This window comes from Engraulis encrasicolus, chromosome 17 (assembly GCF_034702125.1).
Source record: "Engraulis encrasicolus isolate BLACKSEA-1 chromosome 17, IST_EnEncr_1.0, whole genome shotgun sequence".
NCBI lineage: Eukaryota > Metazoa > Chordata > Actinopteri > Clupeiformes > Engraulidae > Engraulis > Engraulis encrasicolus.
In genome coordinates, this window is record NC_085873.1 from 12562375 (window position 1) to 12578825 (window position 16451).

Sequence of the window (16451 nt, forward strand, 5' to 3'; positions counted from 1 at the left end):
CATTTGGCCTTTTTTTCAGCCGTTTTGTGCCCATGGAAGTCAATGTAATTTGTTGAATTTGGGCGGAATTTAGCGCATTTTGGCGGTTTTTGAGAACCTTTTGGGCGGGATTTGGTCAGACACATCTGGCAACCCTGCCCCCTGTGTTGCACATTGTTTGAGGCCCACATGGCAGCAACTCCCCATCATCCTCTATGTTTTATACATTTTTTAAAACATATCCTCTTCTCCCTGTGTCTCTTGCAGTTGGTGGGTCATACCAACCCTCCTGTGCTTTAAATAAAACAAACAAGAAATAAAAAACAGGAAACTTAATGAGATGCTACTGTACAGAGGGACACCAATACAACACAATGCTCTCCCCACAATGCACACAGGACACACACAAAAAATAAATTACCAAATGCAGTGATCAGACAGATGAGGCTAAGAAAGGGGCTTCTCTGATGCTTTATGTATTATTTTACTCAACCACTATTACACTATGGATTACTGAAGCCATATACGCATGTGTATGACCCGGCATCCCCACCCCTTTTAAAAATGCAAATGCATTAAAAAAACATCCTAGCTTCCTTAATCCTTCATATAAGCTCTTCTTTCTGACATGTTGTAGTGGTGACGTTTGGCAGCACTTGGTGTGGTTACGTTTGGCTATCTGTCGATGCAGCATAGAAGAACACATAGAGCCAGGCGGCCTATGACCTCAGCCGGCCATATTGGCTGTGTGCAACCCAGCCAGCAACATACAAGCAAACACACAGAACACTAAAGAGACCTTTCAATTGTATTAACTGCTGTCCTCCCTTGTGCTTGTGTCCTCGTGATGACGTCACAGACGTCATGGACGACAGGAATTTTATTCAGTATCTCGCAAAAGCTCAATTCAAAGGCATTTTTCTCATGTGCAATCGGGATGTTGAATGAGGAAAAGTCCCCCAAATGTTGTTGTAACTGGGTGACAGTGGGAAAACATTACTGTTTTCTCCACAGAGGTAGGGCGTCAGTGAAGCGTGAGGCAACAAGTACAGGTCGAGGACGGAAGTTAGGATAATGAAATGTAATCTCAGTCTCATTCAGTGGGCCGGTCATTGATGCTGCATTACTGGATTAGCGTCTAGCTTCAAGTTTCAGCTCACAAGTCAACATGTTAAGTCTTGTTTAGCTTGTTGCTAATGTGCTGACTGTATGCTTTTGCTTTGTTATGCTCATGTTCACAGGTTGTATCTCAAATCCACCCCCTCTCTCTTTCTTTTCTTTCTCTTTCTTTCTCTCTCTCTGTCTCTCTCTCTCTCTCTCTCTCTCTCTCTCTCTCTCTCTCTCTCTCTCTCACCCTAAAGCTCAATCCCTCTCACTTTTAGCCTGATTATCATCGATGTTCAAATCTCTTCGAGACTTGGTCTGACCAAGAGCATGACAATGAACATTTCCCAAACGGTATGGGTGACCCGCCTCCCTTAGTTTGCTTATGGTTGTTTGCTTCCCGACAAAGTGAAAGGAGTTCCCGTTCGGGAACTTCGAAAGTAGCTTGCATTGCTCTTGACCTGATTAGTTGCAACGCCGAAGGTGTTACGCCACTAGGAGGGCGCGGCCTGGCTATCTCACTCTGCCTGCCGCTACCTTCTTCCTCACTCTGCTGGCTCAGCCACGGAAATAACCTGCATAGAGATTCAAGATTCAAGTTTCAAGATTTATTTTATTACACATTATTATAGGTGTATGAGAGTAAAATTATTTGTGTTTTCTCTGCTCAAAAGATAAATAGATGAAAGGTGTGTGTGTGTGTGTGTGTGTGTGTGTGTGTGTGTGTGTGTGTGTGTGTGTGTGTGTGTGTGCGTGCGTGCGTGCGTGCGTGCGTGCGTGCGTGCGTGCGTGCGTGCGTGCGTGCGTGTGTGGTGAAAAACACTAGAGGCTGCTATGGATTTTGTTTACGGTAGGGTACATGGCTTTGTTTACGTCCCAAAGCTGCAAAGCATAGCTTCAACCTTAAAGGGACACTGTGTGAGATTTTTAGTTGTTTATTTCCAGTATTCATGCTGCCCATTCACTATTGTTACCTTTTTCATTAATACTTACCACCACCATCAAATTCTAAGTATTAATTATGACTAGAAAAATTGCACTTTTCATACATGAAAAGGGGGATCTTCTCCATGGTCCTCCATTTTGAATTTCCAAAAATAGCCATTTTTAGCTGCAAAAATGACTCTACTTGGACCATACTAGAAAATATTAGTTTTTTACTTAGTAAACTTTCGTGTAAAGATCAAATTTGGCAATAGGCAGCCCAGTTTCAATGAGAAGCATAGTTGCAGTACCTTTTTTGACCATTTCCTGTACAGTGTCCCTTTAAGGGTCTGCAAGACTGCTAGCTAGTACATTACGCTACACTCACTACAGCAAAATATAGTAGGTCTATTATGCATAGATAGCATAATATAAACAATAGCAATATGGTTCTATCCAATAGTGTAGATAATATATTCTACAGTCCTATATTGGAAGAGGAATCAGTTACTGCAGCATCTCACTGAAATACTGAAATATTTGAATGCTTCTACTGTATTGAACGACTAGATGGAACAGCATGGGTCAGGGTTATACTGGGAGTGGGCTGGACCTCGGGAGTGCTAACTGGCCTGACAGCGGGCGCCCCTGGCCCAACCCGGAGGGTCCGAACCCCTGGCCATCAGGGGTGGTACCATGCCCCCTTGGCTGTCAGTAGGCTGGCTTCGTGGGTGAGCTGTGTGTGTCTGTGTGTTTGTGAGTGTGAGTGTGAGAGATACACACCTGGTCTGAGGTATCAGGTAGCTCATGATGGCAGCCAGGCTGCCTTGAGATGCGAGTAGGCCGGCGTAGTGCGTGAGCTTTGCACGTGTGCGTGTGTGTGTGTGTGTGTATGTATGTGTGTGTTTCTGTGTGTGTGTGTGTGTGTGTGTGTGTGTGTGTGTGTGCGTGTGTGTGTGTGTGTGTATGTATGTGTGTGTTTCTGTGTGTGTGCATGCATGTATGTGTGGTCCAATTGGAACTTAGCGCCGCACCCCCCTCAGCTTTCTCTTTCTCAACGCTCCCCTGGGGCTCCTTAACGTCCCCCAGGGGGCCAGGGGTCGTGAACCACTAATATAAATGCTTTGCATGGACACCTAATGTGTCACTTGTGTGAAGTCATGTTTTTGCATACTTGCAAAAATGCACAGAACCCTAGAAAGACCGTTCCGCAACCCAGCGTGCCTTTCAACAGTAGTTACTGTACCTACCTGAACAAACACATTATCCCCAACAAGTTATACAGGCAAAATGATGCCCCAATAATGACGATGCCTCTCTCTCTTCTTGCCTCCTGTGCAAGCTTGTCCACTTGTGCTTGCCAAGTAAAGAGGGAGTAGGGACACTAAGCTGCCATTCAATTGAAATCCATCCCTTTCATGAAGGATTAAACATGTCAACACACAACACCATCTTTCCCCTGAAGGAATGAGCTTCCAGGCAACTTAATTGGCATGAAAGATGGTAGAAATGTGGCTTTCATGGAAAGCTACTGTGGCTTTCATGGAAAGCTACTGTGGCTTTCATGGAAAGCTACACTGTGAAGTTTTAACAAGACTACACTCTGGAGAGTGGCTGGCTAATGCAGAGGAGTATGTACTGAATGTCAATGGCACACCTACTCATAACTTCAGAAACTGTTCTCTGCTTAACTCCCGTCGTCAATTAACTGTGAAATATCTTGGCATCTTTGTGCACATCGCATGAACGACCTGGTTACTGCCATGAGTAATCTTGGCACATGCATCTACCATCTTCGCCTCTCCCTCTCAATTCTTGTGGAGGCTTGCTCTGGTTAGTGCCTGCTACTGGCTCTAAGGATCTAAGGTTCTCACCAAACCTGCTACTGTCACCATGTGGTTTGTGGAAATCGTTTTTTTTTTTTTACATTAAAAAAATACAGTGAGCACTGACCATCCTCGAATAAAAGATTGCATTTTTCTTTTCTTTATTTTCTTTCATGCTTTCAATAGCTCTAGGGCAACAGCATAAATCCCACCAAGCTCTGTCTGACTTAGGTGCAACTAAAATAAACAAATATCAGAAACAAACAGAAAGTGTAATACAATAACACAAACTAATAAATAATGTCCTTGAGCACACTTCAGCTATGAAGGTGTAGGAAGGGGTCACATGGGACCTCAGTTTCAAAGACCGACTCTAGCCATTAGGCCATAGCTGCCCCCAGACAACCACCCAGCACATCAGATGGGAGAAACAGTGAGACAGAAGGGGGGTGTTAGTTTGCTAAGAGTTGACCATTGTCCCCTAAGAGAATCAGAGGTAGGCTACAGACAGTTCTTCAGAAGAGTAAAAGGATGCACAACCCACCTCACTGAGCAATATATTTACAGTAACGCTTTACTTGATGTCGGCATCACACGTATGACATGATGTTATAAACATTTTATGAATGTTGTCATCAAATGACATTCGGTTATGGTAAAGACAGCCCAAACAATGTCAACTTTTCATGACTATAAAGGGTTTATGACACTGACGTAATGTTTATGACGCATGCATGAAAGTGCCATGACACTGTTTTGATACTGCTATGACACGGTCATGTAAAGCGTATACCGCCAGCGTCAAGGAAAGTGTTTTCATATTTACCCGTTTAGGTTACTAGGCTAGTTGTGTTCAGTTCAAATGTTAGGCTATTTTGTCCCATTTTAGCTATTCTTTGGGAAGTCTTTTTATACAGAGGACAGAATGCCATAACAGTCACTACATGATTGCGATGATAAAATCTTGACCTCATCATCTAGGGCCTCTGCAGAGGACAGGTTTCAGAAATAGGCCGTGTTCCTGTTTCTAATGCTTGTGGTCTGAAGGCATGTTATGAACACAGCAAAGGACCCTACTGCTGCCTTCCTCTCTGGACTGCCAGGGCGGCTGTCTAACTAGGCCACAAATCAACCTACTTTTTGAAATGTGTCTGAAAATAGACCTCACGTTTTAGAAAAAAAAGAAAGAAAAAGTTGTTGTTTCAGCACTGTCATCTGTCAGGAGGACTGATGTGTGAGTGAGATGTATGTGTGAAAACGTAGGCGGTGTCGGTATGTGACGGACCACACCTAAGATTCAGCAGTTTGTGAGGGACGGGTCTGAACAGAGCCATGGCAGTAAGAGTTAAGATAATCCCATTGACCTCCATTTTCCATTTTTGCACAAAGATGGCGGCTCATGAAGTCTTTAACACACAGATCGCCACTGATATAGTTCCATAATAGTTCCAGGAAGTGAGGGTTGAACGAAAGTGCAGTAAAGGTAAATTCATTTGAATTCATTTTTATGTCATCTTTGTTTGTTATGTACGCAGAGGTTCTGTGTTTCTAGCGAAAATAAAGCCGCTGCCTCGGATTATCTGAATCTACATGAATCATGTCACCAACCGACTTCCTGCACCTCAGTTGTCACAACTCTTAATTCCATGGCTTTGGGTCTGAAGAGTGGAAATAGATGGTGACCTAGCAAGGTTTACAGACCCCTTGTGGTGATCATTGTTATTGTTACACTCAAGATTGATTGATTTATTTCATTAGCACAAAGTGCGGTGAACTCTTGTCTCTGTGTGTGTGTGTGTGTGTGTGTGTGTGTGTGTGTGTGTGTGTGTGTGTGTGTGTGTGTGTGTGTGTGTGTGTGTGTGTGTGTGTGTGTAAAGACAAAAAAGGTGGTAGTGGGTAAGGGGCCAATGTGATATGCTTTGTCCTCTTGAGGTTTCTAGAGTTACCGTACCATTGATATTTAACTCTTTAATTAACGAACCATCAATTGACCTTGACACATCTGCATGCTCATTGATTTCTCTTTGTATATTGCTCTACTCAATATTATATTCTGTATTCAGTATTCACCTACGCTTTGTATATTGTCGACAATGTCCTGATGTCCGGTTATTTGTGAGTTCGTTCGGAGATGCTAACATAGCCTTTCTACCTATAGCCGTCCCACAGGCTATTCGCCCCATTATACAAAATTTGGCCGCAGTTCAATGGATTTGCATTAGGGGCGCTGTTCAGACAGAGCAGATTGGGCTTCCCCTATTGGGCTGGGGCTAATGGCCCACAATAAGTCCTCCCTAGCAACTGAAACCTGGACATATTACGGTCGTCTCTGACTGCAAATTAAACATTAAAATTTAAAACACAGTAACCTAGGAGTTATATCCGTCTAGTTTCTTACAGCTTCGACATTTGTGAGTCAGTCTTCACTAGCTTCTAGCTAAGGAAATGACGACATCCAATTGGTGAATGGGGAACTAAACCGGATGCTAACGTCGGCGAGACGTAGCCTAGCCACAAGCTAACTGACAAACGTGAGGCCAACAACTCGGCCAATCGTGATGTACGCCACAAATAGACCAATCGACCTCATATTTAGACACTACAATGTTGATTTCTGTCTTCGATTTTCATCAGTTAAGAAATCTAGCGTCGGATTAACACATTTTTAAGGTAGTAAAAGCGAGTTGTCGCCATGTTTGTTTTCCAGAATCACCCGGGTACAGAGCTCACGTGCAGCATTCTGGGTAATTGAGTTTCACGTTATTCATGCACAAAATGCGTGTTTTTAAAAAAATGCAATGATTTTAAAAAATCAAACCAAATGCCATTTGGAAGGGCAATTTACACTTCCTTTAGGAAAAATAAAATGAAAACCGGTGACCTTCCATATCGGACACATCAGTTGCGTCTATTGTGGAGCTTCATAGGACCCCCATTCATTCTGACGGCTCTCCTCTGCTTGAACATCGCCGCCCCGTGGACAGTACCACCCGGAAGAAGCTGCCAGTTTGGCCTCTCCTCTATAAATCCTCTCTGATGCTAATCTGAAAAGCAAGCAAAACACAACAGAAAAAGGCACAAACCAATCGTCATGTTTGCTTATTATTATAAAAAGCCGCTTTATTTTTTATTTTTTTGTTCTTTATCCAAATGTATAAAACACAAAAATAAGACTTTTAATAGAGACAATCAGCAGGTCTTCAGGTACACTTGGCTTATATCGTACACACACACACACACACACACACACACATACACACACACACACACACTGTACACATACAACAGCCATGGCAAAAGGAACAGATATAGTCAGGTACACTGTGCATATGTGCACGTACATTTATGCACACCTTGCTTTAAGCACCAGTTACATTGTAACCTCACCACACACACACATGAATGCACATGTGCACGAACGAACGCACACAGCAGCCATGGCCGAGGGAGGTTTGTGGCGTCCCCCTGCCCTGCAGAGGAAAGAGCTACGCATCACTTCCTCCCTGTGTAGCTATGGCAACCATCAGCAATGGCAGCAGAAGCATCAGCAGGTTCAGGAAGCAACATTGGCTTGAAAAACAGGATCACGCACACGCACACGCATACACACACAGGCAGTAGCACAGGCTTTAAAAACAGGAACACACGCACACAGGAAGTTGCAGATATGTAGGATTTCAAGCAAATGGCCATAGGATGCCACCATGAGTAGACCCAGGAACGGTGGCCACCACTACTGTTTGTCATAGACCCAGGTCTATGACACAGTCGTGTCTGATATCTCAGCACCATCGTCCCCATCCCAGAAGTAGAAACAGGTACACTGAAAAAACCAACATACATCCAGGTTTTAGTCCCACATTGATCCCAGTTCCAGTTCCATGTAGACCCAAGTTCCCAGTTCCAAGTTCCCAGTCCAAGTGGAAAAGTGGCAACCACACTTCCAGAGCCCAGGGTGACTGACACCAACCCAAGGCTACGGGACAATCAGGGGCGTAAAGTATACCCCCGCAGCCCCCGCGAGGCAGGGGAAACGCCTTGACTTGAAGAAACGGGCCCCCCTCCACATGATATTAGGCTCTCTTTTTCCGTTCGGGGGCCCATTCTTGGTGGCTTGCAGGGGGTGCTGAAGTACTTGCGTTAAGCCAGTGGGGACAATGGTATGGTCCAAACCAGATCCAGGTGGGATGTCCCCCCGCGTGCCAATGGTGTGGTCCAAGCTTATGGTTGGTATAGGTTCCACAGGGACAATGGTATCGTCCAAGTCTGTGGTAGGTAGGTTGAGCGGGGACGAAGGTGCACTCCAAGCTTATGATAGGTGGGCTTCAAAGGGACATGGTACAGTCAAAGCTTGTGCTTGGTGGAAATTCGCTGGGTTGAAAAGTGGAGGTGGATGGTGGACAGTGTGAGCGAAAACAAAGCTGTTAAAAACAAAATGGGACCTATTAATCCCAGAAAAAAAAATCTACAAATCGAAAAAATATATATTCAGTAGACTCAGGTCAAAGCCTGGTGTTTAATAAGTGTGTGTGTGTGTGTGTGTGTGTGTGTGTGTGTGTGTGTGTGTGTGTGTGTGTGTGTGTGTGTGTGTGTGTGTGTGTGTGTGTGTGTGTGTGTGTGTGTGTGTGTGTGTGTGGGTCTTCAGACACATCCGACTTTGAAAAGCTCGAGGAGCTCTGTGTTTTCTTCTTCGATGAGGTCAGCCGGTTTGTCTCCATTACAGTTCTTCACCTCTATATTGGCATCCAAACCCAGCAGGTATCTACAACACACACACACACACACACACACACACACACACACACACACACACACACACACACACACACACACACACACACACACACACACACACACACACACAGTTAGTTAGCATATAGGCAATAGACACTTGCAGTGTGCAATCCTGTCAAACATTCGGCTTCAGAAGTTACAATCCTAAACCCACTATTTGATCCAGCCATTCACATCACTGGTGATTTGAGTTATTAACTGGTGCAGTTTATGGGTATATAATAGTGGGTGCAGGATTATAGTCTTCTGAAGCCGCATTATGCCTTGTGTACACCAAACGCTACTTACACGACCCGGCTAACTGAGGTGGTTGAAGAAGTTTCGCCATGAATTCGCTTTATTCGCTCTGGACGCGGCATTGACATGTTTGATTTAGCTAATCACATAACGGCTATGGCTTGACAGCCTGGGACATTCGGTAATATGAACGTTCCCAATTGGTTTTCGCTGAACCGCGTCACAGCTTATTACCATAAGATTAGCTTGACTTAATCTTTAAAATTCGCTCTGTAAGTTGGCTTCGCTCCTGGCGAATTTGCTCTGGTAGCTTCATTCACCTTCACTACATAGAGAAATAATGACCTCCGCCGCTCAGGTCGCGCCGATCACGCTTGGTGTACACGGGGCATTACCACACAAATACACAGGCCGCGACAAGAGCGAATCGAACAACGGAAGTAATTGACTTTGTATTCAGTTGCGCGACAAAAGTGATTCTGGAGACTAGAGGCGATTCGCACGCCGAGAGCGACAGTTTGAAGTTGAAATCCTGGCTATAGTCTATGACGCGGTTCGGCGACCAGCCGCAACAGCCAATGACTGTATAGAGGTCAGTGACCACAGCCAATGGGAATGTTTGAATGCTTTGCCTTCTGCTTGTAACGGTTGGCTTTTTCGTTTTTTGTCTCAATAGAAGCAAATGATCGATAGCCTAATTAATGATGAATGAAGCCATCGCTGCAGGCTGTGTCTGTTTGTGTGTGTGACGTCACATACTTGGCTATGTCGGGCTTCCATCACATTGTGTGCATGTGTGTGTGTGTGTGTTTGTATGTGTTTGTGTGAGTGTGTGTGTGTGTGTGTGTGTGTGTGTGTGTGTGTGTGTGTTTGTATGTGTTTGTGTGAGTGTGGGCAGCCATGTCCTGGTTAAGGAGATGAGCTTTAGATCAGAAGGTGGCAGGTTCGAATCCCACCCTTCCACTCCCTAGCTCACTCTCAAGGCACCTAATCCCACACTGCTTCAGGGACTGTAACCAATACCCTGTAACAATTGATAATGCTGTAATTGTGAGTCGCTTTGAATAAAAAGCGTCAGCTAAGTGTAATGTAATGTGTGTGTGTGCGTCTGTACTTTCCGGCTATGTCAAGGAAGCCGTCACTACGGGCCATGGGCAGGGTACTCTGTGTGTGTGTGTGTGTGTGTGTGTGTGTGTGTGTGTGTGTGTGTGTGTGTGTGTGTGTGTGTGTGTGTGTGTGTGTGTGTGTGTGTGTCGTACTTGGCTATGTCTAGGAACCCCTCGCTGCAGGCCATGTGCAGGGCTGTCCATCCCTTCTCGTCTCTCTGGTGCACGTCAGCCCCGTATGTCACCAGCAGCTTCACACACTCCATGTTACCACTCAACACCGCCTCGTGCAGCGCCGTCATGCCTGAAACACACACACACACACACACACGCACACGCACACGCACACGCACACGCACACGCACACGCACACACACACACACACACACACAATGACTTAACCTTCCTTTACTTCCTGATACCTTGGACACCTCTGATGCTGGTATTAGATGACAGCATACAGCAGGGGTATTCCATTAAAAGTCACCGAGGGCCAGTTTTTTCCAAATTCTCTCCCAGTGAAGGGGCCGAACATAGAATCTGTTGAACTGTGAGCTACACGGGGTCTGACGTTAGGGTGCGAAACAAGCGGATAGCTTTCCAGACAGAACAAATATTCGCTTCTCTGTTTCTTAGTAGCCTTGGGATGTTCTACTTATGACACTGTTTTAGATAAGATTTCACTCTTTTGTGAATGCATAGTAGAGATATCCCCAACCTGAAGTGTTGGTGTTCACAAATTATGCACGGCCACAGATAGCACACACATTTGTTTTCATTTTGTTCTGACCTTATGGGGGCCAGAACCTTGCCATCCAAGGGCCGCATCTGGCCCCAGGGCCTCCATTTGAATTGCACTGGCATGCAGTATATTCAAGGTTTTATGCAAACAGTCCCTTCTCTCCATAACCCTCCCGCAGTACCTCAGCGCCCCCCTCTAGGGGTCCTGACCCCCCAGATTTGAAACCACTGAGCATCACCATCTCAGCTATGCCGTGTGTCAGCTGATGGCCTAATCTTCAGGAATTCCTCCAGGGTTTGAATTTCACCCACACCAGTGAGGCGGTAGTAAGTGTGAGGTCTCTTCCTACTCTACATCTTCATCCAGGGGTCAAGAGAGCACATGAGCACAGCACATAACTCCACATAGCTCCACTGTAAGTGGCCACGGAAAAATGCGTTAGCTAACAGCTAAGTGCGATGTAATGCAATCGTCTCGGCTCTGACTACCGGAAACTCCGGCACTAGCAGGTCTTCACCAGCAGAGGGCAGTGTGCTACCTTTCTACACTGAGGCGACACTGGATGACTTTACTGTATAGACGCAGGGGTGGGGAACCTTTTTCATTCGAGGGGCCACTTCAAATTCCTCAGAGGACCAGAAAAGTCCTCCGAGGGCCGTAGTATGAACACAAACCAGGATTTACCCCTGCACTTTAAGATAAGATAAGATAAGATAAGATAAGATAAGATAAGATAAGATAAGATAAGATAAGATAAGATAAGATGTATTGTCTGTAACACATGAAACAGAAAATTGTCTTTAAGCCTATATTGAAGGCAGACACCTTTAAAACAGACCCCACCTTCTCTATGTCCTCTGAATATAACTTAACCCTATACTGCACGCATTATTATCCCATCATGTAAAAAAATCTTGCTGTGGTTTTTGTCACATAAAATGAACTTCTTAAGACATATTTGCAATTTTTTTCAAAAAAAAGTTTTTTGGGGGGGTACTTTTAGGTTTGTTGCCATATGGCAACATTGTGCAGTTACGGAAAGGATCCAGTGTACATTTTTACTCCAAGACCAAACAAGGGTCATACAACATTATGGATTATTTGATAGAAATGTAATTGTTTTTATCTCACAAAAACATTGAAAGTTTACCCACAAGTTCAAGGGAGTTATTTAACACATTTTTGCCATTGAGAGAACAAGTGAATACTGTTTATTATATCTACGAAAAACAGTATTTCAGTGGTATTACGTTGACCAACCACCAATGAATACATTAGGTATTAACACAATATCTGTGCATAGATTTGCACAAAAATGTGTATGGTAACTGTCTATAATATGTACATGAACTGATTTAATTTCGAGAGGCCAACACTTTCAAGATGGCCGACATTCAAGATGGCCGATTTGCGGGCCAGGCATCTTTCAACATAACCGACAGGTTATTTGTCATAACTTTTGAATGGATGCTTGGATTTACACTAAACCTTGTGTGATAACACTCTATAATGAGTAAATAAGCCATGTAAAATTGTGAGGCCAGTGCTTTCAAGATAGCTGACTTTCAAGATGGCTGACTTTGAAGTTGGCAATCTTTCGAGACGGCCTACCTTTTGTTTACGCCACAACTTTTCAATGGGTGCTTGGATTTGCAGTAAATCTTATGTGTTAATGATATAATTGGTTTATGAGCTGTTTGAAATGTGGAGATTATGCTTTTAAAATGGCTGACTCTCAAAATTGTTGACCTTGTACAATCATTTTTGATCGGGTTGACAGATTTGCACAAATGTTGTGTGCTAATTAGCCTATTTATAACAGATAAATGAAGTCAAAACATTTTGGAGGCTTAAAATGGTCAAGATGACCGTAGCTTTATGCTCTATTCTGGGGTTTGGGGATTTTTTGTGGTATACCTCTGGCAGTCTGGGAAGGCTGCATAGGCTTTGTTCGCTTTTCTGCATGTACTCAGAGTGAAAGCTCATAAAACAGTTCTGTACACCTATTATAACATTTTTAATGTTCATTATAGACTGCCATTGCATTAATTATAAATATTATCAGTTATCAATCATTCAATCAATGAATAAATCAATTAATCAATCAATTAGAATTGGGTATATGTATCAATACACTTTCCCTATTGACCGTCTTGTTCCATTACCGCACAATGTTGCCGTATGGCAACATACCTATTTTTCAACATAAAAAGGAAATAATTGTAGTTGAAAACAAAACAAATGGGGAAAACAGATCATGACTAACTATAGATCATCCCAATATTTTTTTAAATTGTGTAAATATTGCAAAAAGTGTGAAAAATCTTGGCCAATGGCAGAGCTATCTGTCAAGGAGACACATTCATGTACAGTGAGGGAAAGAGCGTGCCTGGGGCAGTGTGTGGTGTCATGTGATGTCAACAAACCACATAATTGGATAAAACAAGGCCACAGTTTCAATATGAAAACCAATCAGTGTCTATTATTTATATTTAAATATCAAGAAATGCCAAAAGAGTGGTATGTTGCCATATGGCAACACCGTGCAGTATAGGGTTAATAGTATAGCAAATGCAATTTTTAAGATTACTTACAAAATATGTCATATTTCATGTGAAGCAGCATAACATTAAAATTATATCGGGGGCCAGATAAAACGGCCTCAAGGGCCGTAAACGGCCCTCGAAACATAGGTACCCCACCCATGGTATAGCGGTATCAATCTCATTTCAGCTCAGGGGCCACATAAAACCTATTTGATCTCAATTGGGCCGGTCGGACCAGTAACATACTTGCGAAATATAGCAAACATCTACTTCATATTGGAATCACATTTCTATTCAATAATCTCAAGGTGGATGGCAGTGGTTAGATGAGGAGCATTGGCTGTAAATGGTGACCAAAAAGACATTTGTTCTTAAGTATTAAAGCTGATGTTGTAATGGGCTAGAGATTTACTTCTTGCTTTGACAATCCAGGCCTTATGTTTGACACCCCAGCTTCACTGGTTTTACAGACCCTTTCGCGCCACCAACGACAGCTACAATGTCTAGTGTCTAGCTGTATTGTCTCATCCCATTTCACCCTCTGCAACTCTCATGAACTCAGAGTAAAATAAGACTTACTACCATAACCTTTACACTAACAAAGCTATAATGTCAATGTCTTTTTAAAGACCTGCGTTATGTCATCCCTTTGAAATATAAATGCAACTTTGTAGCAGAAATCTTAGTTAATTGTATTGTTTTAATATCAGGTATGATGACAAATTGGCTTGGCTGGGTGCTTTATGACGGTGAGGATCGTTAAAAAACGTCCATTGTACAATACATACACACCTGTAGTCAGGGAATGATCCCCATTTTGATTCCAAACACATGAACTACCAGATTTAGAGTGAACTATCCCTACTAGCCAATGACAGTTGATTATAATGCATAGAATGCCACATGGGTGTTGCTCTCAAATGCCAGAGAGTTTAATTAACCTGACATGGTTCTGTTAGCTAGTTGCTGTATAGCCTTGGTCTCCAAACAAAGGCCCACGGGCCAAATCCGGCCCGGGAATGGCAAACATTTGGCCGCCATGACAAAACATAAATGTGTGTGATATTCGATCACTAAAACTTTGTAGGTCATATCTCTCCTGGTTTAAAGCCCTGATAGTGACTATACAGTTGTGTGTAGTAGTAGTAACAGTACAGCAGACATCAGCAACAGACCTAGATTAATCCTTCTAAAAGCAAATTAAATACTGTTTTACAACTTTGTTTGGGCTGTCTGCTGGCCTGTGTAAGACTATGGCTCACAGCTGAGTTAGTCTGGGGTAAGATGGCGGCTCTACGTCTTGATTTCCACCTACTGTTTAGAACGCCGACTGCTAGTCTAGTTTAATCCAGGTCTGTGACCTCAGCGTTATCAGAAAGTGGGAGTGGAAAGGGGAGGGACTACACAGAAAGTGGGGTTGTCTGTGCCCATATGATGTTTTTATTTTTGATTTAGTAATTCCGAAATAGTTTGGAGTTAAAGCTCTCCGTAAAATTCTCTGTTGAGTTTACGTTTACAAGTCAAGCACTTTGATTTAATTTTGAATACATTTCTGGGGATCAGAAAGCATTTACATTGGTTTAAGTTTAATTCTGAATACCTTTCATTCCAAATTGTGAAGTGTTTACATGATCTTTTCAAAGCTGAATTCATTTTTATTTGGAATTAAATTAGTTCATTCGGAAATAAAAGTTTAAATGTGGTCTGCCTATCTGATCTGAGCCAGTGAGAAAATGATATGCTTCAAAAAAATGTTTAAAAATAATACAGATTAAAATTTAAGATGGTCAGTAATTCTCATTTATACGCCAAATTTCGACCTATCAAATTAAGAAGCAAACTCACTCATGGCAAACACACTGAAAAGTGATGAAAAGCTGACAGTGAGTGGACTACTCGGTTTTGTGCTAGTGCAGGACATCTTAAATAAACCCGTCAAACATTGTATACTGTGTCTGTGTGCATATAACCATCTAAGTGCCTGACGTTTTGATTTGCCGCCAAGCATCTGATTCTCTTCCTGGGACCTTAATAGGTAGTTTAGAGGGTCGCACCTTAACAGGAAGTTATTGGAGGGTTGCACCTTAACAGGTTACTATAGTAGAGGCAGGGGGTGTTCACTCACGGAACTAGCTACTAGCCACAACTGGCTAACCCTAACCCACAACCAACTGAAAATTAATGGGTGTCAATGGAGTTTTCTACTATTATATTTTTTGTCTCGTATAATGCTTTGCCCTGAAATATTAATATTCAATTCGAAGCTAGAAATAATAAGATCTCATTTGAGTATCGTTTCGATTTTTTGCGCCACTAGATTATTTCCGGAGCTCAATTTATCAGGCCAAACCCATAAACATTAGCTGAATGCTAGCAAGTACAGGTCAAAATCTTCTGCCCTGCAGGAAAAACTAAACACCTGAAAATTTTGACAATACAGGCTATTACACCACCAGCCATAATTCTTACCAAGAATATTTTGTTGATGAGATATGTGACTGGAAATTGCAGTAGCATTTTTTTCAGCATTTAGCCCTATGGGCTCCCTTTTCCATTCCATACATTTTCCACTTTGTTTCCACTTGCCCGCGTTCGCCAACTAGTGGACACCCAATAGGAACTGCAAAGCCAACAATGGGAACCAATCAGACTTAAACTTCTCCTCTATTCTAATTTCTCTCGTAGAGGGTCGCACCTTAACAGGAAGCTACGATAGTAGAGGGTCGCACCTTAACAGGAAGTTGCTATAATAGAGGGTCGCACCTTAACAGGAGGTTACTGTAGTAAAGGGTTGCACCTTAGCAGGAAGTCAACATGAAGAGGTCGGGCCTAAACAGGATGTGTGCAAAGGGGTGTGGTTTAACTAAAGTGTGTAGAAGGGGAGGATTCTCACCGGACAGGAAGAACTTGTCCAGGCGCGCTTTGCGCGCCCTCATGAAGCGCCCGATCTGCTCCAGCTCTCCGCGGCGTACAATGTCCTGGAAGATGATGTCATTGGGGAAGCGTACATTGCGTTTCGGCTTGACGGGCGCTGCGGGGGCTGCGGGGGTCGGGGTGGTGGAGGTTTCGGGGGCGGCGTCAGCATCTTTGGAGGAGGAGGAACTTTTGCCGGCGTCAGCATCTTTGGAGGAGGAGGAACTTTTGCCTGGCGACTTCTTGAGCGCGGAGGTGTATCGGGGGGATTTGGAGTAGG

The 16451-nt window shown here is 43.4% G+C and overlaps 1 protein-coding gene across 1 annotated transcript in view; it reads right to left on the minus strand.

Moving 5' to 3' along the window:
* Positions 1-6932: 6932 nt before the first annotated feature.
* The window catches only part of LOC134467821 (uncharacterized protein DDB_G0271670-like), a 10872-nt gene continuing 1353 nt past the window's right edge, over positions 6933-16451 (minus strand). The window contains exons 2-4 of the mRNA XM_063221765.1: positions 16152-16451; positions 10124-10274; positions 6933-8595 (exon numbers count right to left, since the gene is read on the minus strand). The exon at positions 16152-16451 is cut by the window's right edge and continues 406 nt beyond it. Coding sequence (XP_063077835.1) covers positions 8475-8595; positions 10124-10274; positions 16152-16451 — 572 coding nt within the window. The 3' untranslated portion in view covers positions 6933-8474. The remainder of the gene's footprint in view (positions 8596-10123; positions 10275-16151) is intronic.